Source organism: Corvus cornix, chromosome 6 (assembly GCF_000738735.6).
Source record: "Corvus cornix cornix isolate S_Up_H32 chromosome 6, ASM73873v5, whole genome shotgun sequence".
Taxonomy (NCBI): domain Eukaryota; kingdom Metazoa; phylum Chordata; class Aves; order Passeriformes; family Corvidae; genus Corvus; species Corvus cornix.
In genome coordinates this window covers 20,381,169-20,406,692 of record NC_046336.1, presented here as the reverse complement: position 1 = coordinate 20,406,692, position 25,524 = coordinate 20,381,169, and the positions used below count along the sequence as shown (strand labels likewise).

The 25,524-nt window shown below is 38.1% G+C and overlaps 1 protein-coding gene across 10 annotated transcripts in view; it reads left to right on the top strand.

Annotated features, from left to right (window-relative positions):
* Window positions 1-7,335: 7,335 nt before the first annotated feature.
* Window positions 7,336-25,524, top strand: part of PPP3CB (protein phosphatase 3 catalytic subunit beta) — a 47,121-nt gene continuing 28,932 nt past the window's right edge. For all 10 annotated transcript variants that reach the window (XR_005602202.1, XM_039554137.1, XM_039554134.1 and 7 more), the window contains exons 1-5: window positions 7,336-7,552; window positions 18,138-18,338; window positions 20,431-20,555; window positions 22,643-22,754; window positions 23,634-23,779. Coding sequence is in view for 9 of the 10 variants with exons in the window: in XM_039554137.1 (XP_039410071.1) it covers window positions 7,483-7,552; window positions 18,138-18,338; window positions 20,431-20,555; window positions 22,643-22,754; window positions 23,634-23,779 (654 nt within the window). In the remaining variant the exon portion in view is untranslated. The remainder of the gene's footprint in view (window positions 7,553-18,137; window positions 18,339-20,430; window positions 20,556-22,642; window positions 22,755-23,633; window positions 23,780-25,524) is intronic.

Below are 25,524 nucleotides of genomic sequence, written 5' to 3'. Positions count from 1 at the left end.
TTGGGCAAAGATAAAAATGTGCTTGGGATTTACAAACACCTCACTGAAGTTAGATGTGTTCTGGAGTCTCGTACCACTGTGCTGTCTCCTGTTCAGTGCTGGGGCTCAGAAAAAGCAAAAGTACGATATTTTCATCCATCTCTGCTTGCTGCCTCTAGCATTTTATCACTGCGTAGTCCAGAATCTTTTCAAGTCTAGTTAGGTATCTGTAAGGCTTTTTTAGAGCTCATTCTTCCCCATTACTATCGCTGATGGAATTACCTTTAAAGTTTCAGAAAATGTTTTAGAAAAAGCATGTTAGATCAAATAATTTTTAATTCTCTTGCTATCTGCATCATTCTTCTAGCTCATTGAATGATTTTTTTTTTTTAATCCTTTAAAACCCAAGCAATATAACTTGGAAATGTTTTTAATATTGCTTTTTGATTAATGGAAAAATATTAACTAAGACCAGCTATACAGTCACTTCAGAATACTGATATTTTTGCTAGCATGTTTGTGGAAGCAGATGCAAATGGAGGAGTTCTGAAGAAACACAAACTTCCTTATTGGCATCAACAGAATTGTTTTAATATTAATTCTGGAGTGAGTAAACACTGAGTAAACTCATGAATAAGAAGGTCAAGTGTCTGTTTGTAAACTAACTTACATTAGGTTTGTTGAAGGAGGATTATCTTCAGTTTTGGCTGGCCCAGTCCCAGATGATTCACCAGTTAATCACAGGCTTGAGAAGTTTTATGTGTGTATATATCACTAATCAAAATAATTTTAAATATGAATACGAGAAAAGTGAATACAATAAGCTGTACTTCAGTAATAAAAATCATTTCATATTGCTAAATTTTAGCTTAGTGAGTTTGATGGCAGAGTTATCCATCATTCCAGGGGTTTACGCAAAATTTATACCAGTTAATTATTATGTGACTGTCAATTGAAGGAGCTCCAAGCACAGAACTCTTGCTACTTAAAAAAAAAAAAATTTAAAAATCAAACTATTCAAGATTGTCTTAAATTGCTGAAAGCACATTAAAGCCATGAGCATGTTAACAGGCAGTATCTCTGTGAAGGTTCAGACTGACTTTTTTTTAAGATCTAAAATACATCAATCAAATGGAAGTTAACATTATACTACAGTTAAGTCAGCTACAAGTTTTTAGAAATCAGGTATGTATTTTAAAGTACACTTAAGAAGAAATAACCAATTGTTCATGGTACTATGTATTAATTGTTCCTAATAGGATGAAATAATGCATACATTCCCTTTTTTTTTGTAATTCAATTAATTTCTCCAGATAGAGTAAAAATATCTCAGTTGACGTTAAGCAACCATTTCAGTGCTGTAGACTGGTTTTGGGTAACTGCCCTTAGAGGCTTAAATGAAGCTATTTAATATAGCAGATGTAACAAGCCAGGTTTTTGACACCTTACTCATCTGATGAGAGAGAAGAAGGTATGTGTGTGGGAGTCTTGACTGATCAGTAAACTACTGATTTGAACACGAGGACACAATTCATGTGACGAGCTCAGAGGTACAGATGAGAAAATAAAACTGTAATGACTTCTTATGGTGGGTGGGGGGAAGCCCACATCCCTTCAGTGGTTTCAGAATTGTCTATTTGCATGTAAAGTTACTGGGACAAAATACGTCCCAAGCTGGGAGAGCTTTTAAATGTTTATGTGGATTATTTTGATATATCCATGAGATACCCTTTTCTGCATTCATTTTTCGTGACCTTGGGGTTGCCCAGTTATGAAGGCCATTTTTTGTTCAACCCTATCCAATCCCATTGTAACAGTTAACTCTTACTAGTACTTCATGGTGTTTGGTCTCAGGAACTTGGGAAAAGGATGCAGAGAGGTAAGCTGAAAGCATGGTTGTACTTTCACCATGTAGTCACGATGGCCAGATGCATTTGTGAGAAAAGAGTGCATGAACTCTTCAGCAACTGAGTTGTCATATCTGCTTTTTGTGGGTTTGTTCCCCCCACACTTTCCTTTAAAATTGATTAATGGGATTTCTCTGATTTGTATGATGTCACTGTTTACCGGGGACAGCGAGAATAATGACATCAGTCCAGGAAGAAATGGAATTATTTAATAAATTACAAACTTGTTTATATAACTTGGCATGAGGCCATTGGTCCTTTGACCATCCACCTCTCAGAATGATTGGTTAAGACCCTACAACACACATTTTAAAATATTTTCTCCAGTGTACCATAACAATACTGCATAACAAGCTTGCACCTGTGAGATTAAAGTCTTGGTTTACAAAACCCTCAAACTGTTTTCAACTAGCCTGCGTGAAAAAGGCAGTACTTTCACAGGATGCTGGCAGAAAGCTGGATAGTTTCTCTGCTTTAAGCTTTTCAGCATCTACAGTATGACGACATAATCACGGATCAACAAAGTTAAAAACAGCAAAGTGTATCACACAGTTTTCTATCATAGTTCCTGTTACACAGCAGTAATAAGTTAGGGGGGTTTTTTGCAAAGTCCTATACGTAGACCTGCTTACCTTGAGTACTTTGTCAGTTAAGTCTCTTGCTTGTGGAGGCGCTGAGGAAACAAGAGAACACAAAGGAGGGCAGCAAAAAGCAGAGTGAACTCAATTTTTAGAGTGAGTAGAGGTGACTATTAATAGTCTATTAATATCATTAAGGTAGTAAGATAAATGAAGAGAGGGAATTGGTTGGTCTCAGATGGTAGGAGAAAGAGCAATCACTTAAGGCTAAGGAAGGAAAAGTTTGAACTAGATAATAAGGGCAGGGGAAGGAATGCTTTAAGTGGAGAAAGTGATGTTTTGAGGAACCTAAGGAAGAGTTTGAGGTACCATCACTCTAGAGGTGTGAAATTTAAATCAGAGATGTGGCTGATAGGGTTTGATACGTAAAAGTTACCTAAAATCCTGGAGTCAGGTTGGGTTGCTTTAGCCTGTTTTTTACAGTTGTGATACGATGCAAATAATGCCTGTGGCCTTGACTAGCTTTTATAATGTAGCCTGTACTTCTTCAGCCTGTTGACAGAGGTTTTCGGGCAATGAGGGAAATGTGTGCAGGAAGGGAGTGGGACAGGATAGACTCTAGTAGTAAAGTAGCTTGTCATTTTATACCAGCAATTATCTAATAATTTGGTTTGGGTTTTTCTCTTTTTAAGTCAGTGCAGCTTCTCAGTACTGGATGACATTGGGAGTTGGAGTATTGCAGTGATAATGACTTTGTAGTGCTGGAGAAAATTGCTTAAGACAATGTTTTCAACCTTTCTGATAATAAGATTTGTCATAAAATGTCTGAATTGGGACAGCAGGGAAACCTTGTGCCCTCTTAAAAGAAAGTTTTCAAGTATTCATATTGGAACTCAGTACAGCAATATGTCAAGATGTATTTAAAATAATACATGCCTTGTTTTGAGGCAGTCTTACTGTTTATACCAACCCCAGTACCATTTCTGCCATTTCAGGAAGGACAGCTTCAGACAGTCACTAGTGAGAGTCAATGAAATGGAACAACTGCTTAAAAGTTTTGTCTTCATCTTATTCTCCTGCTTATATCACGTCTTCCCCTCTCAGACCTGGTTTATCTTTGCAAGATATGTTCTGTGCATCTTTCTCTTGGGATCTGGAATATATCTCTCTCTCCTGTGAATCAATTTCCTTCTTAGTTTTCAAAAAGTTCTTCTTTGGTAATTAGATGATTCTGGGACATTGTATTGTGCCAGTTTTTAAGGTATGTCACTGTTAGAGTCAGAAGAGACTGTTTCCTCCTGCATGAGATGGCTACAAAATTTCACATAATCATTTTTATGTCTGACTTCTTTCTGCTTGAACTTCAGTAAACAGCACGTGTCTGGGGCAATGATTAACTAAAATACAGTTGCTACGATACCTTGCAGCCCCTCCGTCAGGGGAGGTGTCAGAAAAGTTGGTTTTAACATAGCACCTTTTTGTTTAAATAGCTCTTGCAAGCTGCTTCAGCAGGTACTGCTTTGAGATAGAGCAGAAGGAAATCAGGTGTCATCTGCATCCCAAATGGTCCCATTCCCTGTGGTACAGAAGAAAATGGATTGCTTTGATTCCATATGCTTCTCCTGCTGAATTGTTTCTCCATTACAGTAGCAATTGTTGAGAAAGCAGTCCAGTGCTAGCAGCTAGGTAATGGTTTGGAGTATCCCGTCAGAATAGGAATTAATCAGCTTTTCCTTTTTCCTTTTTCTTTTCCTTTTCTTTCTTTTCTTGGAACAGAATGACCACTTGGTGGCAAAACTGAACAGGAAGGAAAATATGACTCTGCTTTTCAGATTTATCTGGCATTTTTGGGAAACTCACAGGATTATAAAGGCATACTGCCTTCTACCTGCAAGGCTATATTTGTGTTTGTAGTTGTGTTCTTAAATTCCTACAATCATAATGCTACTTGTGGTGCTGATGGAAGATGTTTAATTCCTTGAACACAAGGTGTATCAAATCAATCATCTTAACCTTCCGCAGGAGGTAAATTGGGGCAATGTGAATGTTCCTTCCAGAGCCTCTAGCAGACTTAGAGACAATACCACATGAAAAACCTTCAGTGACAAGATAAAGGGCTTAGGGAGAGAGGCAACTACATATTTCTGCCTCATGAAGATTTTGATATTGTCTTAATGAGAATCGCACATGCTCAGCATTTTAATGAGGTAAACTAAAATATGTCAGAAAAATGACAGTAAAATGCCAAGGTAGCTGTACTAGCCAACTTCTTTTTCTAGCTGCTGTTATCAATAAAAATGGTCAAATAATTATTTTTAATGTTTTTAGGAGGTGTGATTTGTAGGGAGACATAACAACATTTTTCACATCAACCTGATGTATTGGGAGAACAAACCCAGCAAGGTTTCATTCATATGAGCCTTTTCTTCAGGTGATGCCTGGATATAACTGAAGGTGTTCCAGCATGCAGGGCACTAGGTATGCTGCCTAGAAGCTGATAATGTTCCCTTCTGGCACAGCATCATAACAAAATAATAATATGCTGTACTTTTTCCTCAGTGAGCATTCTGACTATGTCAGCTCCTTTTACTTCACACCCCAGGGAACATGGCTGCAGGCTCCTGAGAGAAGTGAACAGTTCAAATAAGTAAGGCATCTCTCTTGCAACTGCACTTCAGGTGAGGTGAAGAGAAGATTCCTGACAACACTCAGCAAGGTCTCTGGCTCCCTGTGTGTTTGGAAATGTATGGACAAATGAATTTCTTTATAATATGGGACCCTCTGCTGTTTCATGCTGTCAGAAATTCAAACTGCATTTATTACTGGGCTCCTCTTGATTTTAAATACGAGACTGAATTCATTTCCCCTGCTCCTTGTTTCAGCAGATCTACTTTAAGCTAATGTTAAAATCAGTAGGAGCGACATTTACTTACTGCCCTTCCTGTCCTGTGCTCTCCCTGCATACTCTGAATGGATACACATCCTTGCTATTGAAGGAAATGAGTTTTTGTCCTATTTAAAAACCAGGCCCTTTAAATTGATTGTACAATGACAGACATTTGCAGAACATGTGGTATAAAGTAGTAATTCCTGCTGCTGGAAAGCTTAGCGATTAAATCCAAATAGTCATCCAGGATTTTTTCCATGACACTCTAATGTATTCCAGCTCTCTTTTTGCATGCATGCACACATTTTACTTGTGGGCATGGAATTACTAGAATTCTGTTTTTCCAAAACTTTGGAGCCTTGCAAGTGTACTAATAAATACCCCAAGGTTTTATCATTCTTATTCCCTTAAAATTTTCATTTGCTTCCTTGAATGTTTTTATGTGATGTTTCATTCAAAGTTTCTTGCTTGTACTGTCTTGGCTGTAAAATAAAAGCATGGTTAACCCGAGCACTTGTGTGACCTATCAATTTCAATGTTTTTTGCTTAAGCCAAAGAGTTTTCCATGCTCAGCATGGCAGATCCTCACCTCAGGTGTCATCCTTTCCCTTGGAGCTGAATGGGGCAAGAACCAAGACCTTGCTGGAAACCACTACTTCTGAATGGCTTTTTTTTGTTAAATTCCTGGTTTATTGTATGGAATAGATTGCACAGCTCAGTGCAAATAATGCATCTTCCTTGTTAGCTGGGATGCAAAGCAGCAACTTTTAGATAAGCCTATTTAATCAAATGGAGTATATGTGTACATGTTGTTTGCTAGATCTGGCTGGTGTGTTGGCTGATATTTAAGTGATGCAAAATCTGAAAATTTTCAGTTGGCTGATTATTGTTTGGGTTTGTTTTGCTTTGTGGGTTTTGTTTGTTTGTGGGTTTGCTTTGTTTTGTTTAAATGCAGCTCATTTCTGTGATCTCAAGTACAGTGCCAGTCCTACAGCCAACCTCCACTGGTACAACTGAGAAGACACTAAATCAGAGGAGAGGGGATGAGGTTATTAGCTGCTACAAAGGAGAGCAAGAACTACTTAGCTTTTTTCGTCAGCAACGTTAATTTAATATGGAGTAGTCATAATGACCAGATAACCTTATAGTTAGTATGAGTTGTACCAATCTTTTGGCCGAGGCAAAGCCCTGTCTTACGCCCTGCATCTGGCTGGACTTACTGCTCTGCACATCATTTGCATGGTTTGTATAGAACGTAAGGGCTGTAATCTGCTGCCTTTGCCCAGACCGGGCCGTGGTGCAGAGCCTCTGCCCCCTTGTCAGCCTGCGCAGCTTTGGGGCATGTCGGGGATGAGGCGGAGCAGCTCCTGCCGCCGTACCCAGGGCCATCCATATTCTTTGGTCCACTCTTTTTCAGCTCCAGGGGGGAAGCAGAGAAGTCTGGCTGAATTATCTGGTACTGGGAGCTTGCCCCAAGCTGTGGCCAGGTTCTCACTGAGGGGGAACTTCTCTTTCCTCCTCCCTTCCTGCCGTGCTGGCGCCCGGTGATGGCACGGGCGCTGCCCCTCTCTCCGCGCTGGTTGCCTCGCCACCCCACAACATGGCTCCCACAGCTGTGCCACCCCCGGCCCCACGGAGCTCTCCAAGGTGGCTGCCGGCCTTCGCCCGCGCGGGGTCGCTGGGGGCCGGGCCATCCGCCGCACCGCCTCCTCAGCCCCGGCCTGGCGCCCGCCCGTCCCGGGGCGGGGGCGCTCCGGCCGTCTCGCCCGCCTCTCCTTGCTGTCCGGGGCGCGCCTGGAGGCGCCGGGCCGCATTCCCCGCCCCGCCCCGCGCCCCGTCCCAGGTCGGGCGGGACTCTCGCCGCGGTCCCGGTCGGGGCCGGGAGTTCCGCGCGCTCCCGCGGTGCCCGGCGGGCGGCGGCGCGGTGCATGCCGGGCCCGGGGCGGACCGTCCCCGCGCTGCGCCAGGAGCCGCGAGCCGCGCCCGCCGCCATGTTCCGCCGGGCCGCCGCCGCCCGGCGCCTGTAGCCGCCCCCGCCCGCCCCGCCGCGCCCCGCCAGCCGCCGGCGGAGGGGCGGACGAAGGCGCTGCCGCGCCCAGCAGCCGCCGTCGGAGCCCGGCAGCACCCAGCGATGTCCGCCAAGGAGGGGAGCAAGGTGCTGCTGCTGACGCCCCACGCCACCAGCGAACGCGCCGTCAAGGGTGAGCGTCCCGCCGTCCCGCAGAGGGAGCATGGCTGCATGGTGCGGCGGGGCCGTGACCCCCGCCCGAGTGCCGGGGCCCGCCTGGGCGCGGAGAGGCGGCCCGGCCGTGGGGAGCGGTGCCCTCCACGTGCGGGCCGGGCTGCCCTGCCCGCAGGTGGGGACGGGAGCGCAGCCCGGCACCGTGCGGAGGCGTAGGATGCCCGCACGGGCGTGGGAGTACCCGGGGTCGGCTCTGCTGAAGGCGGGGGACGGAGCGGGGCGCGGGCAGGCCCGTGAGGGCGGCGGGGCCGCGGATGGCAGCGGTGGCCGGGGCCTGCGGGCCTGGCGCGTCCCGCCCGGATGCGCTGCCCGGAGCGTGTGCGGGGCTGGCCGGGGGCACCGCCGCATCCCGGCCCATCCGCGCCCCGGCTCTGCGGGGCTTTTCCGCTGTCTGCTTAGGGGAGAGCCCTGTAATTGCAGACGCTGACAGCGCCGGGGAAGAGCGAGTGGGAAGGTGCTGCCGCTCGTTCTATTGGCTGCTGTTCTCAGGTTCTGGTTCTGATGGAGAAAAATCACCTTGATCTATTTCTTTGTGGCCTTCCCTGGTAATCTCGTGGGGAGCCGTGAAAAGTCAAACGTTATACTTCTTAGGAGAAAAAGTAAAGAATTTTATAGTAGATATATCTGTCTAAAACTAGGGTGGTGTGGCGACCAAAATGGTATAAAATAGCAAGTTCTTTTCTCTGAACCCCATGAAGTGTGTCATTTTAGTTTTTGTGAGGAGAATAATCCTTTGCAACCAGAACATCCTGAAATATGTGTGTTAGACCTAAATTGATACTTAATGGTATATCGAGTGCCTCAAAGAATTCCTAGGTTGTGTTTACTCAAGTTGCACATCATTTTATTTTGATCCCAGTGGCTTTCATATTGAACTGAATTCGGTGGTGTCAGTGTGGACAATTGCTACGGCAGGCCTGGGCTGTTGGAAATCACAGGTGTATGCAAGCAGTCTGCTTTTAAGACTGACATTCCTAGGAACACTGGGTCTGACTGAGTTTGAAGGGGTGCAGAACAGGGGGCCTTGAGAAATGAAAAGGATGCATTTGTCTTCAGCAGGTGTTAATTAAAGCCTTGGAATCCCACTGTATGTTTTGGACATTGGCATGTTTTCTAGTAAACTGGAGAGCTTTACTCGCAATAAGTTGTTACTCATTTTGAATTGCTTAACCTGTTGATTTGTTTGAACAAATTGCAAGGGTAAAAGTAGGAAATATTAAAACCAAGTCTATTGGAAACCTGTACTCATTAGTGCTACTTCAGTGTGTGGTGTTTAGACGTGCTGAATTTTTGTACCTTTACTGCAATTTTTGGTAAGAAGTTAAGTTCTTCAAACAATGTAAAAGAATTAATAGTAAGTGATCAGATACTTTAGAATGCAGTGGAAAACCTGGTGATTTCCAATCACTTAATAATTCAGCTTGTTAAATGTGACCTATGCATCTGGTTGTTTAAAATAATAGTTAAGACTTGCTTCATTCTAAGCAGAATTACTGCCCAAGCTTGCAGTATTTCTTTGAACCTGGATGTTAGGATGCAGAACTGTTGTAATCAGTCTTTGATGGCTTCATCTGACATAATTACAACCAGTTCATATAGCAGCAGTTTTCTATACCTTCTGTTGACCTGTCCTATCCATCCCTATCATGCTGAATCACTGGCTTCTGGAGAAAGCCTGGCCAGTTGTGCCAAGCTGTCTGTGTTATTGATACGAAGGACAGGGTGGTTTGGTTTCCCCTCCCCCATTAGGTGCAGTGCAGTTGGAAATATTTTTTTTAGACAGTGACCCCAGAAGTGCAAGATTGCAGGTTATGTCAGTCCTAAGTGGGAGTATCTGTGCAGTTTGTTGAAACCATGCTGAAATGTGACAACTGTGTCACATCCCTCTTCACAAACAGATGCATTGCCTCTCACATACCAAGAAACATTCACCATACTCTTTCCTGTTATACAATGAATAGGTCTTTTATAATGTCTCAGATTCTTAAGAAAAGCCACAGAGAAAATGTAGTAATATTATCTGGTGTATCCGTGTATTGGTCCGTAATTCGGCTTTCGTGCTCTCTATATATATACTGTGTCTTCTTGGGAGAAAATATGAATTCAGGACTTAAAGCTTGCTGTTATTTGCATTATTTATCTTGATTTTATTTAAATTTTATTTTCTTTCTCTGTATCACTGGAAGAGGAGGATAAAGAACAGAATCCATTAAATTTCACAGGCTTTGAGAAATTGAATTCTTTACCACTTCTGTGTTAGCAGAAATGAGCAAGAGATGCTCACCCAAGAAGAAATTATTGAATTACTGTATCATCAGTAACTAATCTTTTCTAAGAAGGTAGGGTAATGATTAGGATGTGTCCCCCTTCATATTTTGACTTGTATATTTAGCAGCTGATGGGAAGTACAAATATGTACAAATATGTAGAGAAGTATTTGAAAGTCTATCAGGTATTATATCAGATAGATACATATAAAATAAACATAATAATGACTTCAAATATGCAGTCTAGCTGTGTTGTTTAGCATATCTTTCCAAGTATGAATTGTCTCATCAAAGGTCATTGGTTGCTTTTAAAGTGTATAAAAAGCTCAAATTTTCTTTTTACACCACTTAGTTAAATTTCCTAAGTACTTTGTACTTACAGAGTTTCCTATAAATTAATGGTTAGCTATGAAACCGAAACACCTTAAAGTCAGCTTTTGGCATTTGGTTCCCAAAAGGTGTCTTGTGATGAGGCTTTTGTTACTGCTTTTTTTTTTTTTTTTTCCTCTAAATAGGGATGAGAAAATGTACCTGTTGTTCTGATTCACTGTTTACTAAAGCACCCTCTCCATCTTTGAAGGATACTTAGTGTTTTACTGTCCTGTGAAACAGAGTAGTTCCCTTTGTTATGTTCTGTCAAAATCTTTTTTCTGTAAACTGCTCTTGATACTTAAATGTTGTATCTGGTTCTTTGGGTTTGCCTTTCTTGTTGGATGACAATTGACTGACTTCAATCGGCTCACCTCACCTTTCAGCATGTGACTTTCAAGTTTTAAATTTGTCAATGTATCTTTTCTACTGAAACAACTGTTTTGCTACCTTGTAGTAAAGTACTTTTCCCTGGTAAGGATGAAGAAGTGCTTGTAAATTCACACTGTTTGATAAAGTGCTCCTGGGCATGGCAGGGATGAGCCTTCATTGCCTTTACTTTGAGGGCAAAGCATCAGGGCTTCTCTGACTCACTTGTGGGTAGTTCTACTTGGAAGTGCTCTATCCTCCCAGCATTACACTGTGGGTGTTGCTAGGCCTTGGGAAGCAATCCATGGGACCTTGTCATGCTGACCTAATGCTAAATTTGGAGATTATGTCTGTTCTTCCGGAAATGGAAGGATTCAGTATTCCTTTGTTTTGGATAAAAGTCATGGTACAGTCTGATTGGCAGACAATCATTTTAGATATTAAATGGAAGCTTATTGAAACAACTCTTTAGAGAAACCCAAAGAGATGTAACTCATATCCTTGAACAGGCTCCTAAATTGAGGTTCTGATAGCTACTTTTGAACAATTACGCCCATGTAAGGAGAAAAAGAAATCATTGCAGTATTTAAATTTATAATTCAGAGTCTGGTTTTAAAAAAAGGTAAAAGGTTAAAAGTTGACAGGCAGCATGAAGCCTGCTTTAAAAATATTATATGGCACTTATGCTGCTGGCCAGAAATTATTCTAACATCATCCAGAAAAGCAGCAGTGTATAGAGAGTATTAAAAGTTCATATTTAAAAAAAAAGAAAGAAAAATTTAAAATCACAGTTTTGTTTTGAGGGAGAGACAATGGAATGGAACTGAATTCTGACAAGTAAGTGTTTGACTGGTCTTTTTTTGTATTAGGGGATATTTAGAGTGCTTAAATATTGAAATAATAACAAAACCCAAAAAACCCTACGCAAAAATGGAAGCCTGCTTAGATTTCAGTTGAGCAAATTGGCAGTTGAGGGCTGGGAAGGTAAGGGCAGAGCACAAAAATCTGGCAACTGCTTACATGTGTGTTTATTGTTTAAGGAACTAAGGACTCCTTTGCACATGAGTCAGTTCTTATTGCTGAATGGATCAAATAATTCTCTCATTGAAATGTAAGTGGTTTCAAAACATATCAACAAAAGAAATGTTCTCCAAAAAATATCCCAGGATCAGAAGATATTTGTCTGGTGGTTCTAAAGGAATTATTTGGGGGTTTGGGGTACAAAATTATGGGTTTATTTTCAATAGCCTGTGGCATATCTCATCTTCTGAGTCTGAGAGATGGAGCACAGCAGCATTTTCTAAAAAAATTCTAGATTGCACTGGAGAACTGTTGATCAATAAGTTTAATTTAAACAGATTCATAGCACTTGTAAGAAAGAGTGGACTAACTATATCCCTGGCAAATACAGTGTTAAAGAGGAGTTGGTACAGTTTTCATAGATGAAAATCAAGAGAAATTGTTAGAATATTTTGAAGGATCCAGTGAGCTTTTTCATCCAGGCAAAACTATTCATCAGGCATTGAAGTCTTTAAAGTAAGCAAAAGAAGAAATACCCTCTTCTGGATCAAAATTAATTAGGTGAGAAAGGATGTGAATAGGTAGTAAACTCCCATGGTGGAGAGAGGTTAACATCTGTCATCTGTGCTCTTTAAATGTGTTGACAAGTTCTTTAGAAAACAGAGTGAATGGCAAATAGTAACACTTATCCAGGACAGCAAATTTCCAGAGATGCTTCAGGAAGCTCTTGTTAGACTGAGTGCCTGGTAAAGAAGTTGTAGGAGATACTGTTCAGATAAAGACAGAGCAGACTCTACAAAGGACAGAACAATTCTTGCTTAAACATGGAAGGCAGTGAACTTGGGAAAGAAATATTAGGATCTGTATGGATAACATTCTGAAAATGTTATTGCAGTGGCAGTCAAATGGTCTGATAAGAATTCAGGGAGTATTGGATGACCAATTTAGAAAAAAGAGATTGTACCATCATGCATTATATGTATTTTGTGTTATTTGTCCATCTTGAACAACAGCATGTAATTTTGTTCCATCTTCCTGATTTTTTTGTTTATGTAAAGGTATGTTCAGAGGCACATAGTGCCTTTTGGACAGGGTGGAATGACAAAAGTGACAAGTCTCTGACTTGGAAAAGGAGTGGTTTAATAGGGGATAGAATTAGATATTTCTTACCTTATGAGTGGTATTTAATGGAAAAATTGATTAGGAAGCAACTGTAACTCTTGTCTTCCTGTGAAAAGGAGAAATGTGGTACTCAACAAAATAGAAAAGGTGTGAAATACCTTTTCGTATAACATGTGATTCAAATTGTGGAATTTGTAGCAATAAGGTGCACTGGAGGCAAAAACTATGAAAACGTCTATTCAGAATCTGGACAAAATAGCAGAAAACAGTTCTAGCAGTGGTCATGAACATGATAGTCTGGATGAAACTCCAGAGAAAATCTGTAAACCACCCTGTTTGGACAACAGAGTATGGAGAGGGAAAGATCTATTCATCCATCATTGCCAGAAGCACATTTAAGCACTTAAGTAATCTTTTGGCAAAACATAGTGCGGCCATTTTAATGGCAGGAGTATCTTTAAATACTTTTCAAACAAACAATTGTATTTTTCCTGTGAGGAACTTCCAAAAACATCAACCAAGTTAATTGAAAAACTACACAGACAGTATAAAAGATGAATGAACGCACCACGGCATGCAAGATATATCCATAGTTTCATTTGAGATTTAAAATTCTATGAAACTTTTGAGACTGCAAGTACATGATAAGTGAGGATGAAATAAATAGTACCTTCAGTGCTGTTGTAGGGTTTACGGTTTACAGGGCCCTTTTTCTTGATTCTAGAATGCTGGCTAATACAGCAGGAACCTTGTATTCAAAGAAACTTTTGGATATTTTTTGTAATTTGCAAGAAACTGACTTTGCTGAATCTGTGCTTCCTTGTTTGAGGTGAATAGGGTAACTTGTGGTTTTTGTCAGCTATTGATTGTAGCTTTCTGATTCCAGTAGATGCGGCTGTGTATTTGTGCTTATCTAGTATTTTCAAGGTTGCTGGTCCACAGACCATCTGTGATGTCTTTATCCTATTTCTTTTCAAATCTGTTCTGCCAGTGCAGAAGGATTATTGGATGTATTCTGTCCTTAGCAGTTATGGGTGCTTCATCTTTTCCTTCTGTAGGAATGTTGGCAGAGATGTGAAAACTCCAGGGACAGACTGAAAGATATAGTAGGTGTTAGGCTTTGTGATTCTTCTGAGTGACAATACATAGCAATGCATTTATAAAACCAGAAGACCAGAAAAGGTGACTAAACAACAGAAACACCACAGACCACTCTGCTGTCATGATAATAAACCTGCTGACAAAATGAAGAATGCTGGCCTTTCTGTCACAGAACACCGTGGTTGTATTGATACATGGTACATTTGGTGGAGACAAACATATATACTGTTTCATGTATACCTATCACTGAAGCAACAATTTCTTTGCAAACAGAATGTCTGTGTTTAGTAACCTTAGTAATGTGAGGTGAGACTTTATCTATGAAATCAAAAACATTCTTGAAACAGAAAATGCAATCTGGGATATTTGAGCGGGTTTTAACAGCCAAAACTAAATTCATGAAACATGCCGTGGACTCCTGATGGTAGAGGAAAAATGGCTAATTTTCTGTCGCTGTGAGAGACGAAGAATTATTTAAGTTTTACAGTTATAAGAACAGAAACAATTTTGCTTATGGAAGTACAGTACCTTGTACAGTTAATCCTTGATGCTTTTTCTTACATTAGTCTAGAGGCTTTGATCTCATCTTGTTTCATGAGCCTATTCCAACAGGGTGTCTCTTGATACAAGCCAGATTTAACTGAGGTTATTACAATTGAGCATATATATCAGCGTGGTTTAAATTTACAATATCTACATGTAAGATTTTATGAGCAGCTACTGTTGTACTCTGTTACTAGCCAGTGTGAGACCTGCTTTGGGTCTGGAAGTAGCGTGTTTGTGTTAGTTGCCATATTGCACCTCTCAGCAGGGATTATGATATTGGATGAAGTGCCACACTAATGTAGTTTTTATGCTTTGAACTTCTTACTACGTACTGGGAATTTATCCCTTCAGATTGGTGCTATCCTTTGAATCTCCACAGCATGCTTTATTGTAAGATATCAATGGACCCAGAGACTTGTAGAAAGTCAGTGTAGAACTAGGTTTAGAGGTTTTGCTTTCTATATCTTATTAGTACTGCAGTATAAAGGAAAGGTGCTTTTTTTCCTCTTTGTTAGTGCATATACAAGTAGTAATAAAAACCCATCAAAATATTTTTATTAACACGTCCCAAAAGCTATTCACTGCTTTTTTTCCCCAAAACTATTGTTTACATTTTTTGATCAATATATTAAAATTGTATCATCCATATATATTTCTAAAGTGAAATTGATTAATTTTGACTAGCAAGCAATGGTTTGTTGTAGAAAATCTTGTTCGTGGTTGGAAATCATGATGTGTTACATTTGTTATTAACATCTATACTTTTACTAATAAGATACAATCTGTTATTTTGTACTGCAGTGTGTATTACTTTAGAGATTGATCTCTAGATACTTTTCTATTGTTTAGCTTTGCTGGGAATGGAAGAAGAGAATCCTTTAATGCCCAACACCATGTTATTTCCTTAGGGTAATTCCTCTTAATTACCATTCCGTTACAGTCCCGAGAGCACATGTTGTGCACAAAGACTTTAAAACATGGATTATATTTCTGTCTTGGAACACATCATGCTGCAATTCTTTTTCCTTAGGCTATAACATTCTATGACTACTTCATCAAAGGTTTAATTAAACCCATTAGTTTGCAGAAATTGTCTACATGCTTCAAAAATCATCATCCTTAACTTATTAAAAGAAGTTGTTTGTAATATTTTTCAAAGGTATGCACTCTAATACAGTGTTAACTATTGCTGGGACAAAAATTAAAGTATAAAATGGAAAGAAACAGTTTTTGTATTAAGTATTACTTTTTAGTCACTGGATGATGCAGATCATGGCTCAAATCTTTAGCAATATTTTATTCTGCCTTCTCTGAAAATTACTCTTAAGAAATCCTTCTTGAGCAATGGGAAAATACATGTATTGTGTGAAAAGGATTTTGTTAAACTCTGAGGAACTAGTTTTAAGACTTCATACTTCATTTTTTCATGAGGCAAATATAACTTTAGAGATGCTTAATTACTTCTCATACCACAGTCGTGGGCTTTGGGCATTATGGGTAATGAACCCCCAGATACAGAGTTTTAAATTTGAGTCTTCATAAGTATATTAATTCAAATAATTTGACACTGGATTAAAACATCTGGTTTTTTAGCCTCCCAGAAAATATAACTTGATAGAGAAACTCAAAGCTATAGTTTGTTAAAATAGATATTTTTGTGCTAATCAGATCTGAAATGCGTTAAGTAGATATAAGGACTTTATTAAGAGAAGAAAATTTCATTTACCACGGACTTAGAACCTCTGAAATATCTGAACTGTCATAAGAAAGGGGTCTTTCTGAATTCTGCAGCCACTGGTAGTTGTAGTAAGTCAGTAATGATTTGCACTTTAGAAAATTAAGAACAGGTGGTCATCTCAACAGACCATTCTCTGCCACACCCTCTATCTACCCCAAGAAAACTCCAAAAAGAACAAACAGTCATCTTTCACCTAAGTAGATCTGAATAATACTAGGATTAATGAAGCACAGTTCTTAGAAAACTGTGTCTTGGAGGTGACTGACTTTGGTTCTGGGTAGGTGTGTGAGATCTCTAATGCGTTTGAAACGATTAAAGCAGGAGAAATCTCCTTTGTGAGTTGTCTGGTCTCTCCTAAAAGGACGAACTCAGCTTTGAGTTGCTGAAGGCAGTTGTGGGCCCACAAATAATGTATTAAAAAAAGTGGGGCAAGAAAGAGCCTAAAACTAATTTATGTACAGATTGATATAAACTTCCAGATAATGTAAAAAATAACATTAAGAGAATCTGAAGGTTGCAAAGTTAAGTTCAGAAAAGCAGTAAATATTATAACTGATGCTTGCATGGTTATAATTAAATTATTTTAAAAAATTAGATAGATTTATTTTGTTGGAATAATTAATTTCTCTTTTCAGAGCTAGATTTATGTTTTTAAACAATTGTGCATAAAATGGAAGTGGTTCTTTTGATAACTAAGTTAAGTTTATTAACATTTGGACTACATGGAATTTTAACATTTCTGAGTGAAATTTGAATTACTGATAGAGGGGACTGAAGGAAAGGCATGTAATTTCTCTTTTGTTAATCAAATACTTTATGTCCACAAAAAAGTGGTGAATTTGTTCTACACTGTGTAAAGGCACATTTTTCAGCTTCTTCCTACCTAGAAACTTTTATAAGAGGAATAGTAGACATATCTCTAGTTTATTTTCTAGACTAATTTAATTTCAGTGAATATATGTATGATTTATGCATCAGTTGTTTTATTGATAGATTTTTATTATTTCATGAAAGAGAAGGGTAGCAATGTGTTACTAGTAATCTAGAAATTGACTTCATGAAGTTAGTGAATGTTTCAGTACCTAAGCATTGATTTTTGGAATGTAAAGTTTGACTTCAGAGAGTAAGAAAATAAGTATGAATAATCTATCTACAAGTGTATTCATACTACTAGTTCTTATCTTTGAATAGATGTGCTCCTCCCATTTTTCTCTTTTAACATACAGTATTTAAATGGCAAGAAACAGAATGGTTTTGCTTCTGTTTTAGTTCATTCTTTCAACAGTAGTTATGCTTGAGGAGAGGACAGGGTCAGATTAGTTTTATTTCCTGTAACATCCTGAGTGCCATGGTACTGCTTAGTGGCAGTTTTGAAGTATCCTCTTTTTCCATAGCTCACATGCGTATTTCACTTGTGCAGTAACTGAGCTGCTGCCAACTGCCAAACGTGCTGTCTGGGCAGCTGCTGAGCCTGCTTGGGTCCCCAGCCACTGCCTGCTGGCTCCTTTTATTTCTAGTCTTTTGAACAGTATTGGATCCTTTTCTTGCTAGCTTTGCATTTGTTTTGGTGGTTGCGTTGTTTGGTTGAGGGTTTTTGGTGGGTTTTTTTCTTCTGAGGCTTCAATGATGGGATAATTTTTAATGCTTTTGAAAGTCTGAGTGGCTATTACATGGATAATCCTGCATCATCAGTACTTCATGTGTCCTTCAGGGAATGGTGGTATATTGGAAAGAGATTATTTCACTTTGCAAAGTCAGTTTTGACTCTTCCAGATACTGTACATATTACTGTGCCTTCTAACTACATTTTATAGTTTCTACAACCTTATTTTTTAAAATATATACACAGCACTGCTCTGTCCAGATTTTAATGATGTCATAAAATTGGTTGGTGAAAAGACAAGTTCGCTACTTGGGATAGCAGCTATTCCGTGATAGATCCCTTTTCCTAGATGGACTGTATTTTTAAAATAGCATTGTTGTGACTGCCATTTATTCTTTTTAAATTTTAGCTGTCCCTTTTCCACCAACACATCGCTTGACGTCTGAAGAAGTATTTGACACAGATGGAAGACCAAGGGTTGACATTCTGAAGAACCACTTGATAAAGGAAGGTCGAGTGGATGAAGAAATTGCACTTAGAATCATCAATGAGGGTGCTGCAATATTACGGAGGGAAAAAACTATGATAGAAGTTGAAGCTCCAATTACAGGTAATATTTCTAGGTAATTTCATACATAATTAAATTTGAAAAAAATTTGAAAAGATTTTTTCAGTAGTAGAATTTGTCTTAAAATTGCTAAATTAAAATTTCTCTGTTAGTCATATTGAATTATCCCTCACAACTGCATTTGCCTAACAGTCTGCACATTGTTTTGCAAAATGAAGGCATTAAACCTATTGAAAAAGCTAGTAGGATTGGTATTAAAATTGGGAAAAAAGAAGGAAGTAGTTAAATGTTGTTAAAATATGGATTTCTAATTCCTGCAATATTATACGTAGGAATAAAGGCATCTACCTGAACTCAGGATAATCCTGAAATCTAAATATGTGAAGAGAAGCTAATTATTGTGGTTTGAAACAAATACTGTCAACTGGGATTCTTAGTAAAAAATACACCTTCGTATTCATCTATAAGTGAGACTGGTGATTGCATGTAAAACCACGTTCTTGTGAGAGTTGTGGTACTGATAAAGATTGTTTTAGCATCTTTGACACTAGGGCCAGATCCACTGGGATACAAAACTGACTTTTAGGGTTTTCTTGAGTATTTTCATAGTTTGAACAGCTCTATTTCTGTTTGACCTGGTGAAAGGTGGAATTTGGTGTCCGTTAATACTTTTATTTATAAACAGTCTAGACTCAGAGACAGTAGTTTATGTTGCATGTCTGTTATTTATGATTATGAAAGTAGATTTGCTTTTTATGTTCAAATTGGATTTTCTTTCATCTGAATGTGTTTTCTTCTAAATGGATTTATATAAAATTAGTGTCTGAAAGCTTCTTTTAGGGCATCAGCTTGCTATTTGTTAGTATTGGGTAAATGGAAACTTTACGTCAGCACATCATTATTATTGCTGACATTTAAAAAAAAAAGAATGATTGAAATGCTGCTAACTACTAAGTGGCTGAATGAGCTCAGAGTCCTTTGAAGTTCCAGATAAACTCAAAACTAAAGTTTGTTTAGCATTTTTATATTTCTGTTTGTACAGGTAATTGGTATATTGGCAACTTAAAAAGGAGGGAAGTTCTTTCAGTGGTTGAGTAGAAGTCATAATGAAAGAGACATAGAAGAGTGCACATTCTATTTAGTCTCATATTTTGTAGGCTGTGATGACAAATGGTCTGCTCAAAGAGAGTAACAACCTTTAAAATGTGGTGTGCCATATCCAGTATTTCTTTCCAGAATTAGGACAACTTTCTTTCCTTCAAAAATTTTACTGATTAACTCTAAGAAGTCCGAAGATGCTATTTATGAGTTGATCAGTGACATTTTGCTTCAATGAAAGGCATAGTCTCTCAAATTCCTGTTAATTGTTGCCAGTGACACATTATGCAGAAGTGAGAAGGCAGATCCTGACTTCCATTGAACTGGGAACTCCTGTGGGAAAGAGGAGATAGGAGCAGTTGTCTCTTCCATGCATTTTTTAATTACTTTTTTTAAAACTGTGAGGTGATCTGGTTTTGCTGTACGCTCCTTAAAGACTTCCCATCTGCTGCTATCTTTGGCACTTCTGCCTTCAGTTGCTGACCACTGGTCTTGTCCTATCTCATATTCTAAAAGCACAAGAAAAATCCACTGTTGAAATAGTGAACGTGGTTATTTGAAGGAGAAGAGTAAGGAGAAGATACGATTTTATTAAAAGGTATGTTAGTCTGACTCAGAAACAAAAGCACTCTCCCTGCTTTTTTCAAGTTCACATGGACTCAGCAGATTGTTGCGAAGCAGCAGGCATTTTCAAATACATGTACCAAGGAGATTTTGCAAAGATACCTAAGGAGCTGGGGAGGACATTAAAGAGGTGCTGACAGCTTTCAAGACCTCAATGCTCAGTGCATTAAATGTGTTAGAAAAATACCCCCCAGTCGCCTAGACTCAAATAGAGCTATCATCAGCATTGTCACAGGTAGTGAAGACAGCATTTTAATGAAAAGCAAAGGGGGAACCTTCAAAAATTTCTGTTATTCCTGCTTTATACCTGCCTTTCCTCTTAATTAGAAGTACTTTGTGGCTGTTAACTATAACTTAGTAACTTTTCTGTTAGATATTTTTAAATTAATTCGAACAAAATTTTTGCTTGCAGTGTGTGGTGATATTCATGGCCAGTTCTTTGATCTAATGAAGCTGTTTGAAGTGGGAGGATCACCTGCTAACACAAGATACCTCTTCCTCGGTGACTATGTAGACAGAGGTTATTTTAGTATAGAGGTAACTGAATATATTAATCTGTTTTGTCCTAGTTTTTTTATAAGCACGCTTTCACTTAGGTTTTCGAATGAAATTTTAGGTCTGCTTTAACATGTGAATGTGTTCTTCCTTGCTGTGCCTTCTCCTGTGACAAAGGCCTGTTTACAGCAGGATGTTGACCAGTTGTTCGGACTGTCCTGTTGAAATCGCCAGACTTACTCATTTTTTCTCCTCTTTCTCTAGCTAATTTTCTAAAAGTTGAATTCTGTAACATTATTACACATAATGCTGCTTCTCTGGTAATATGTTTGTGTGTTTTCAGAGAACAGGTTAGTCGTGAGTTTTTAAATTTATCATTTGTAACATTATTATCTGTTTAATATTATTAGCTGTTTGTTTTTATAAAAGAAACTAGTTTTATTTATATAATCAAATGTTTTTTAATAATTATTAATACTTTTCTTTACTAAAATTCTTAGAGCAAATACAGATATTTCCTAAGGATGACCTGTGTTTCTGCCATTAATTTTTCAGTTACTTTGAATTCAAATAATTTTTTTAATTTTCAGCATGTTTATTAAGTATGCTACATTTCAAAGATATTCACTTATCCACATCGATTAGTTTCAGAGCATGGTTTTTAAGTTAAGTGTTCTTCTGGAACCAGCCTGGGAAGTGCCTCAGCTTGGGATCTCTTCATAGATACCAACTCTAATGGAATGGCATATCATTTGAAATAGTGTCGTGCACGGTGTATTTTCTCTAATTTCTCTATTAAAATGTTGCGCTTCAAATAACGTGTGGGTGTGTGCTGTGAAAGGCATGCACAATGCATTTTGGGGTTTTTAGAGATGGTAGCCAAACAGGAGATGTAGCAAGAATGATTGCTTCAAAGTCATCTTTAAGGAAAAATTTCAATAGACATTCCCTATTTATTAGTTTGATCTTCTTCGCCTGTTCATGATGATTACAAATAATGTAATCGTCCTAGAAAAAGGCATTTACATAGCAACTCTCTATGTTAATATATCAAAACCTGGTATGAAAGCTTTTCACCGTTACACTTAAAAAAACTTCTGAGCAATGATTGCTTTTGCATATTTTTACGAAGAAGATAAAAATTCAGTAAATAGTTTAGCAATACTTCACAATAAAAATCTTTGATGTGTTTCTCAGTGTTTGCAGTGGTTTTTTGCAGTGTTCATTTGTTTTCTTTTTTCCTTCATGTACTCTGGTATTCTGTGCAAAATGTCTTTGAAGAATGGTAGCTTTGGGGTACTGGTATTGATTAAGAACAACAATAATAACAGCTTGCAGGTGACTTCAGTGAAGTCCAAAACTTCTGGGGTTTTGAGATTTCTGTGCTCAGTTAGAAAGACAAGAATTAGATCTGAAATTTATGAAATACGTTTTGGGCATTCAGGACTGCTGGGTGGTAACAGGCTATAAACTGAAATAATTGTGCATGTTCTTAGCTCTGTCTTTTTGAGGGTTTGCTGCTGTTGTTGCAGTAATAATGATAGATAGAAAATCACTGTAATTCTTTGACTTTGCTGCTTGTACACTGAAAAAGCAATCAGCTTTCCCAGTGTTTGGGGAAGGGATGATTTACTCTGTCCAGTTGAAGTTTAAAAGTTGTATCCAAATGATGTAGGTAACCTTAAGGGAAGTGATTTTGTCAGGTTGGTTTTTTTTTTTTTTTTACAGTCTCATTAATAAATGTCTGCTTTTCTTCTTATGCCAGTGTTTAGAATCATATATAAAATCAGATTTTAGGCAGAAACACATACAGTATTAGTCTAGATGAAAGTGTTCTACAGTTTAATTCTGCTGAGTTTATTTTATTATTGAATATCCAGCAAATATAAGTATTTTTTCAGCATTCTGTGTGGCTATTATTAGGAAAAGTAATAAACAATTTGCCTAACTCATGTCCAGAACTGGACTCGGGGAAATAGTGCCGTTTTAAAATGACACATTAAGCAATAGTGACACAAAAAGCAGTGCTTTTTGAAACTGTTAACATCCTTACTCAGTGTTCCTCAGTAATAATTTCTAAAGTTCTCATAAACTAGTGTATTTTACTGCATATCCTGTTTTTTCAACAGTGCGTGCTGTACTTATGGGTCCTGAAAATTCTTTACCCAAGCACATTGTTTCTTTTGAGAGGCAACCATGAATGCAGACACCTAACAGAGTATTTTACCTTTAAGCAAGAATGTAAGTACTGTCTAAGAATATAAAATTAGCTTACTTCCAACCTGCTGATCTATAGTCTGTCATTGTGCTTGAGAGATGTTTGTCCCTTAGTTAATTAAGGCATTACAAACCTCTGGAGGCCCCCATTGACTTCTGTAGAATTGCTTGCAGTTCAGTGTGGCCTTGGAGTGCAAGAAGACAGCTGGCTGTAAATATACATTATTGAGTAAATTTTGATATAACAATCTTGATTTTAAAATCCTGGAGAGGAAGATAATTTTGCTGTGTTGGCTGTAGTCAGGAGTGCAGAGCAATTTGCTGAGCAGCATTGTGAAGCTAGCAAAAATCCCTACTGCGGGGTAATTTTTCCATTTGGAGGATTGATTTCAGCTATACTAGTAAGATAACTCTTTGGTGATGTAAGCTGTCTCTCCATTTGAAGGCTTGTATAACTATTGATCCAGTGATAAATGGATCATTTGGCCTGGTAAAACCCCCTTTGGTGTAGGTAAAAATGGTGTAATCTATAATCAGTTCTTAGCTTTTCATTGTAAATGAGAATTCACAAATTTCTCAGTAGTATTTTATACTGAAGTATGCTGTATAATTGTATTAAAATATTAAATAATTCAGTGTTTGTTTTTTTAAATAAAAATAGTTTCTCCACAGTTGAGATAACAGAAGAAGTGAAAGCAGTTTATAGTTCTGCAAGAAAATAAGTCTTAGAAATGTGCTTGCTGTTGTGGTGTGTGGAAGTGCTCATTTAAACCCCAAAATACTCATTGTTTTGGGGCTTTTTTAAGCATTCACTTTGATATATGTTCTTATAACTATGATCCACTAGATTACTTCATCCATATATTATGGATTTTATAATGATTTCTGTTTTCTTTCCTGCAGGTAAAATAAAGTACTCTGAAAGAGTCTATGATGCTTGTATGGAAGCTTTTGATTGTCTCCCTCTTGCTGCTCTCTTAAATCAACAGTTTCTTTGTGTTCATGGTGGACTTTCACCAGAAATTAATACACTAGATGACATTAGGAGAGTGAGTATTTTGTGTATTTGAAAATAAGCAGAAATAGAGATATTTATATGATGTTATACAAAATCATCTTTATGAAGTTGTCAGTATATTTTCTGTTCTTGTCTCTTGTTGAAGTGTAAATCTGGAACTGAAATGTAGGCTAAGTAGTATCATAATTAAAAACTCATAGATTATCTAGTGCATTTTTCATTAGTAGGCTTCATTGGGACAGGCTGGGACTGTTACAAAACACAACAGAAAGGAACCCTCAAAATCCCCACGTAGTTTTCTGAGACAGGTATTACATGTGAAGAGTTTCATATCCAATCAAAGCAATCCATTGTATTTCTTTCCAGATAAGAGCTAGTGTTCTCATGGCTTCCAGGAGAGAATTTGTTGAAATTAATTGTAGTCTTAGAATTGTTTACTATATCTAACATCATATTTCAATTATTCTCGAATTTCTTTGAAAAAATTTTTACTGTCTTAGATATATGGATTTTAGTTTTGACAAAGTGAGATGTTGCAGTATTTAGTAGAAATTCAGATTGCTGTTTAAAATGGCAAATTTGGTAGGCATTTGAGTAACAGTTGAGTACTTCTCACTGTGGTAAATGTGCTGAGCATATTCATAAGAAGAATTTAAAAAGTTTTTTAAAAATTATACAATGGAAATACTAAGTAGTGATGTGCAATTTAAAGGGCAGAAGATTGTGATGACATGAGGTATCTGTTTCTAATAACGTGCTTTCTACTTGCATGGATGACTTGTCAGGTGGAGATTGCATCAGATGGGAATTTTCAAAGTCCATTGCTTTCCTTTTTGCATACTCCTTTTAGACTTCTTTAAGTTAACTTAGCTGACATCTTGACTGCCGCATTTGGAAATCAAAACCGTTCCTGTTGTGATTAGGAACAGCTAAAATGTAGATTATTTCAGCTTAAAATATACATAGGTAGTTCTAAGAAAGCTTTGGGATTCTAGGTAAGGATGGAAGAAAAAATGTGGTTTATCCACCTATGGAAGATGGTACATGGGGGCCTATTTGTAAAAAAATCTAAATGTCAGAGAGAAAGTAAAAGCATGCTCCTAAATTGCTTTTATAGTGTATAAAAGTATATATTGACAGCCTATTTTGTCTTTTTATCTTCATTAATTGCATTTCTCATTTTCTTAGCATTTTCTCTTTTATTTGTGCTTCATTTTTCTTTTTTACCTCTCCCTTTCCTCAAATTTGTAGGCTGTCCAGTTGAATCTCATTTCTGAATTCACCATATTTATTCATTAGGGGTTTTTTGTACTGATTGGACAATTTCAGAGCCTCCAATGTCAGTTTATTTCACTTACAGATGTTACACTGCCAAGCAGAGTGATGTGAGAGGAGAAGAAAATGGTAGAAACAGAGAGGAAGTATATTTACAAGAGCAGTGGTGTAAGTGGGAAAATGTACTGAGGCACATTGCATTGTCAAAGGAAATACTAACGTGTACAGAAATCCATATGCATTGTGCAGAGAGAGAGAGAAGTAAGAAAGCAAAGAGACTAAACAGTGCCATTCTGACAATGCCTTAGTACTTCTCACTATACAGATGAAAAGAACCGTGGTCAAGGCTTTTTGGAAAGTAATTTAAAGAAACCATATTCTGGAAAAACACTTTGGAAAGCCACTGTCTTAACAGGACTGTGGTTAATTTTTCTGGTAGACTCAGTCTTGCAGCTAATCAGGTTTCAAAGTGTCAAGTAAATTAAACTAAAAGGTAATTCT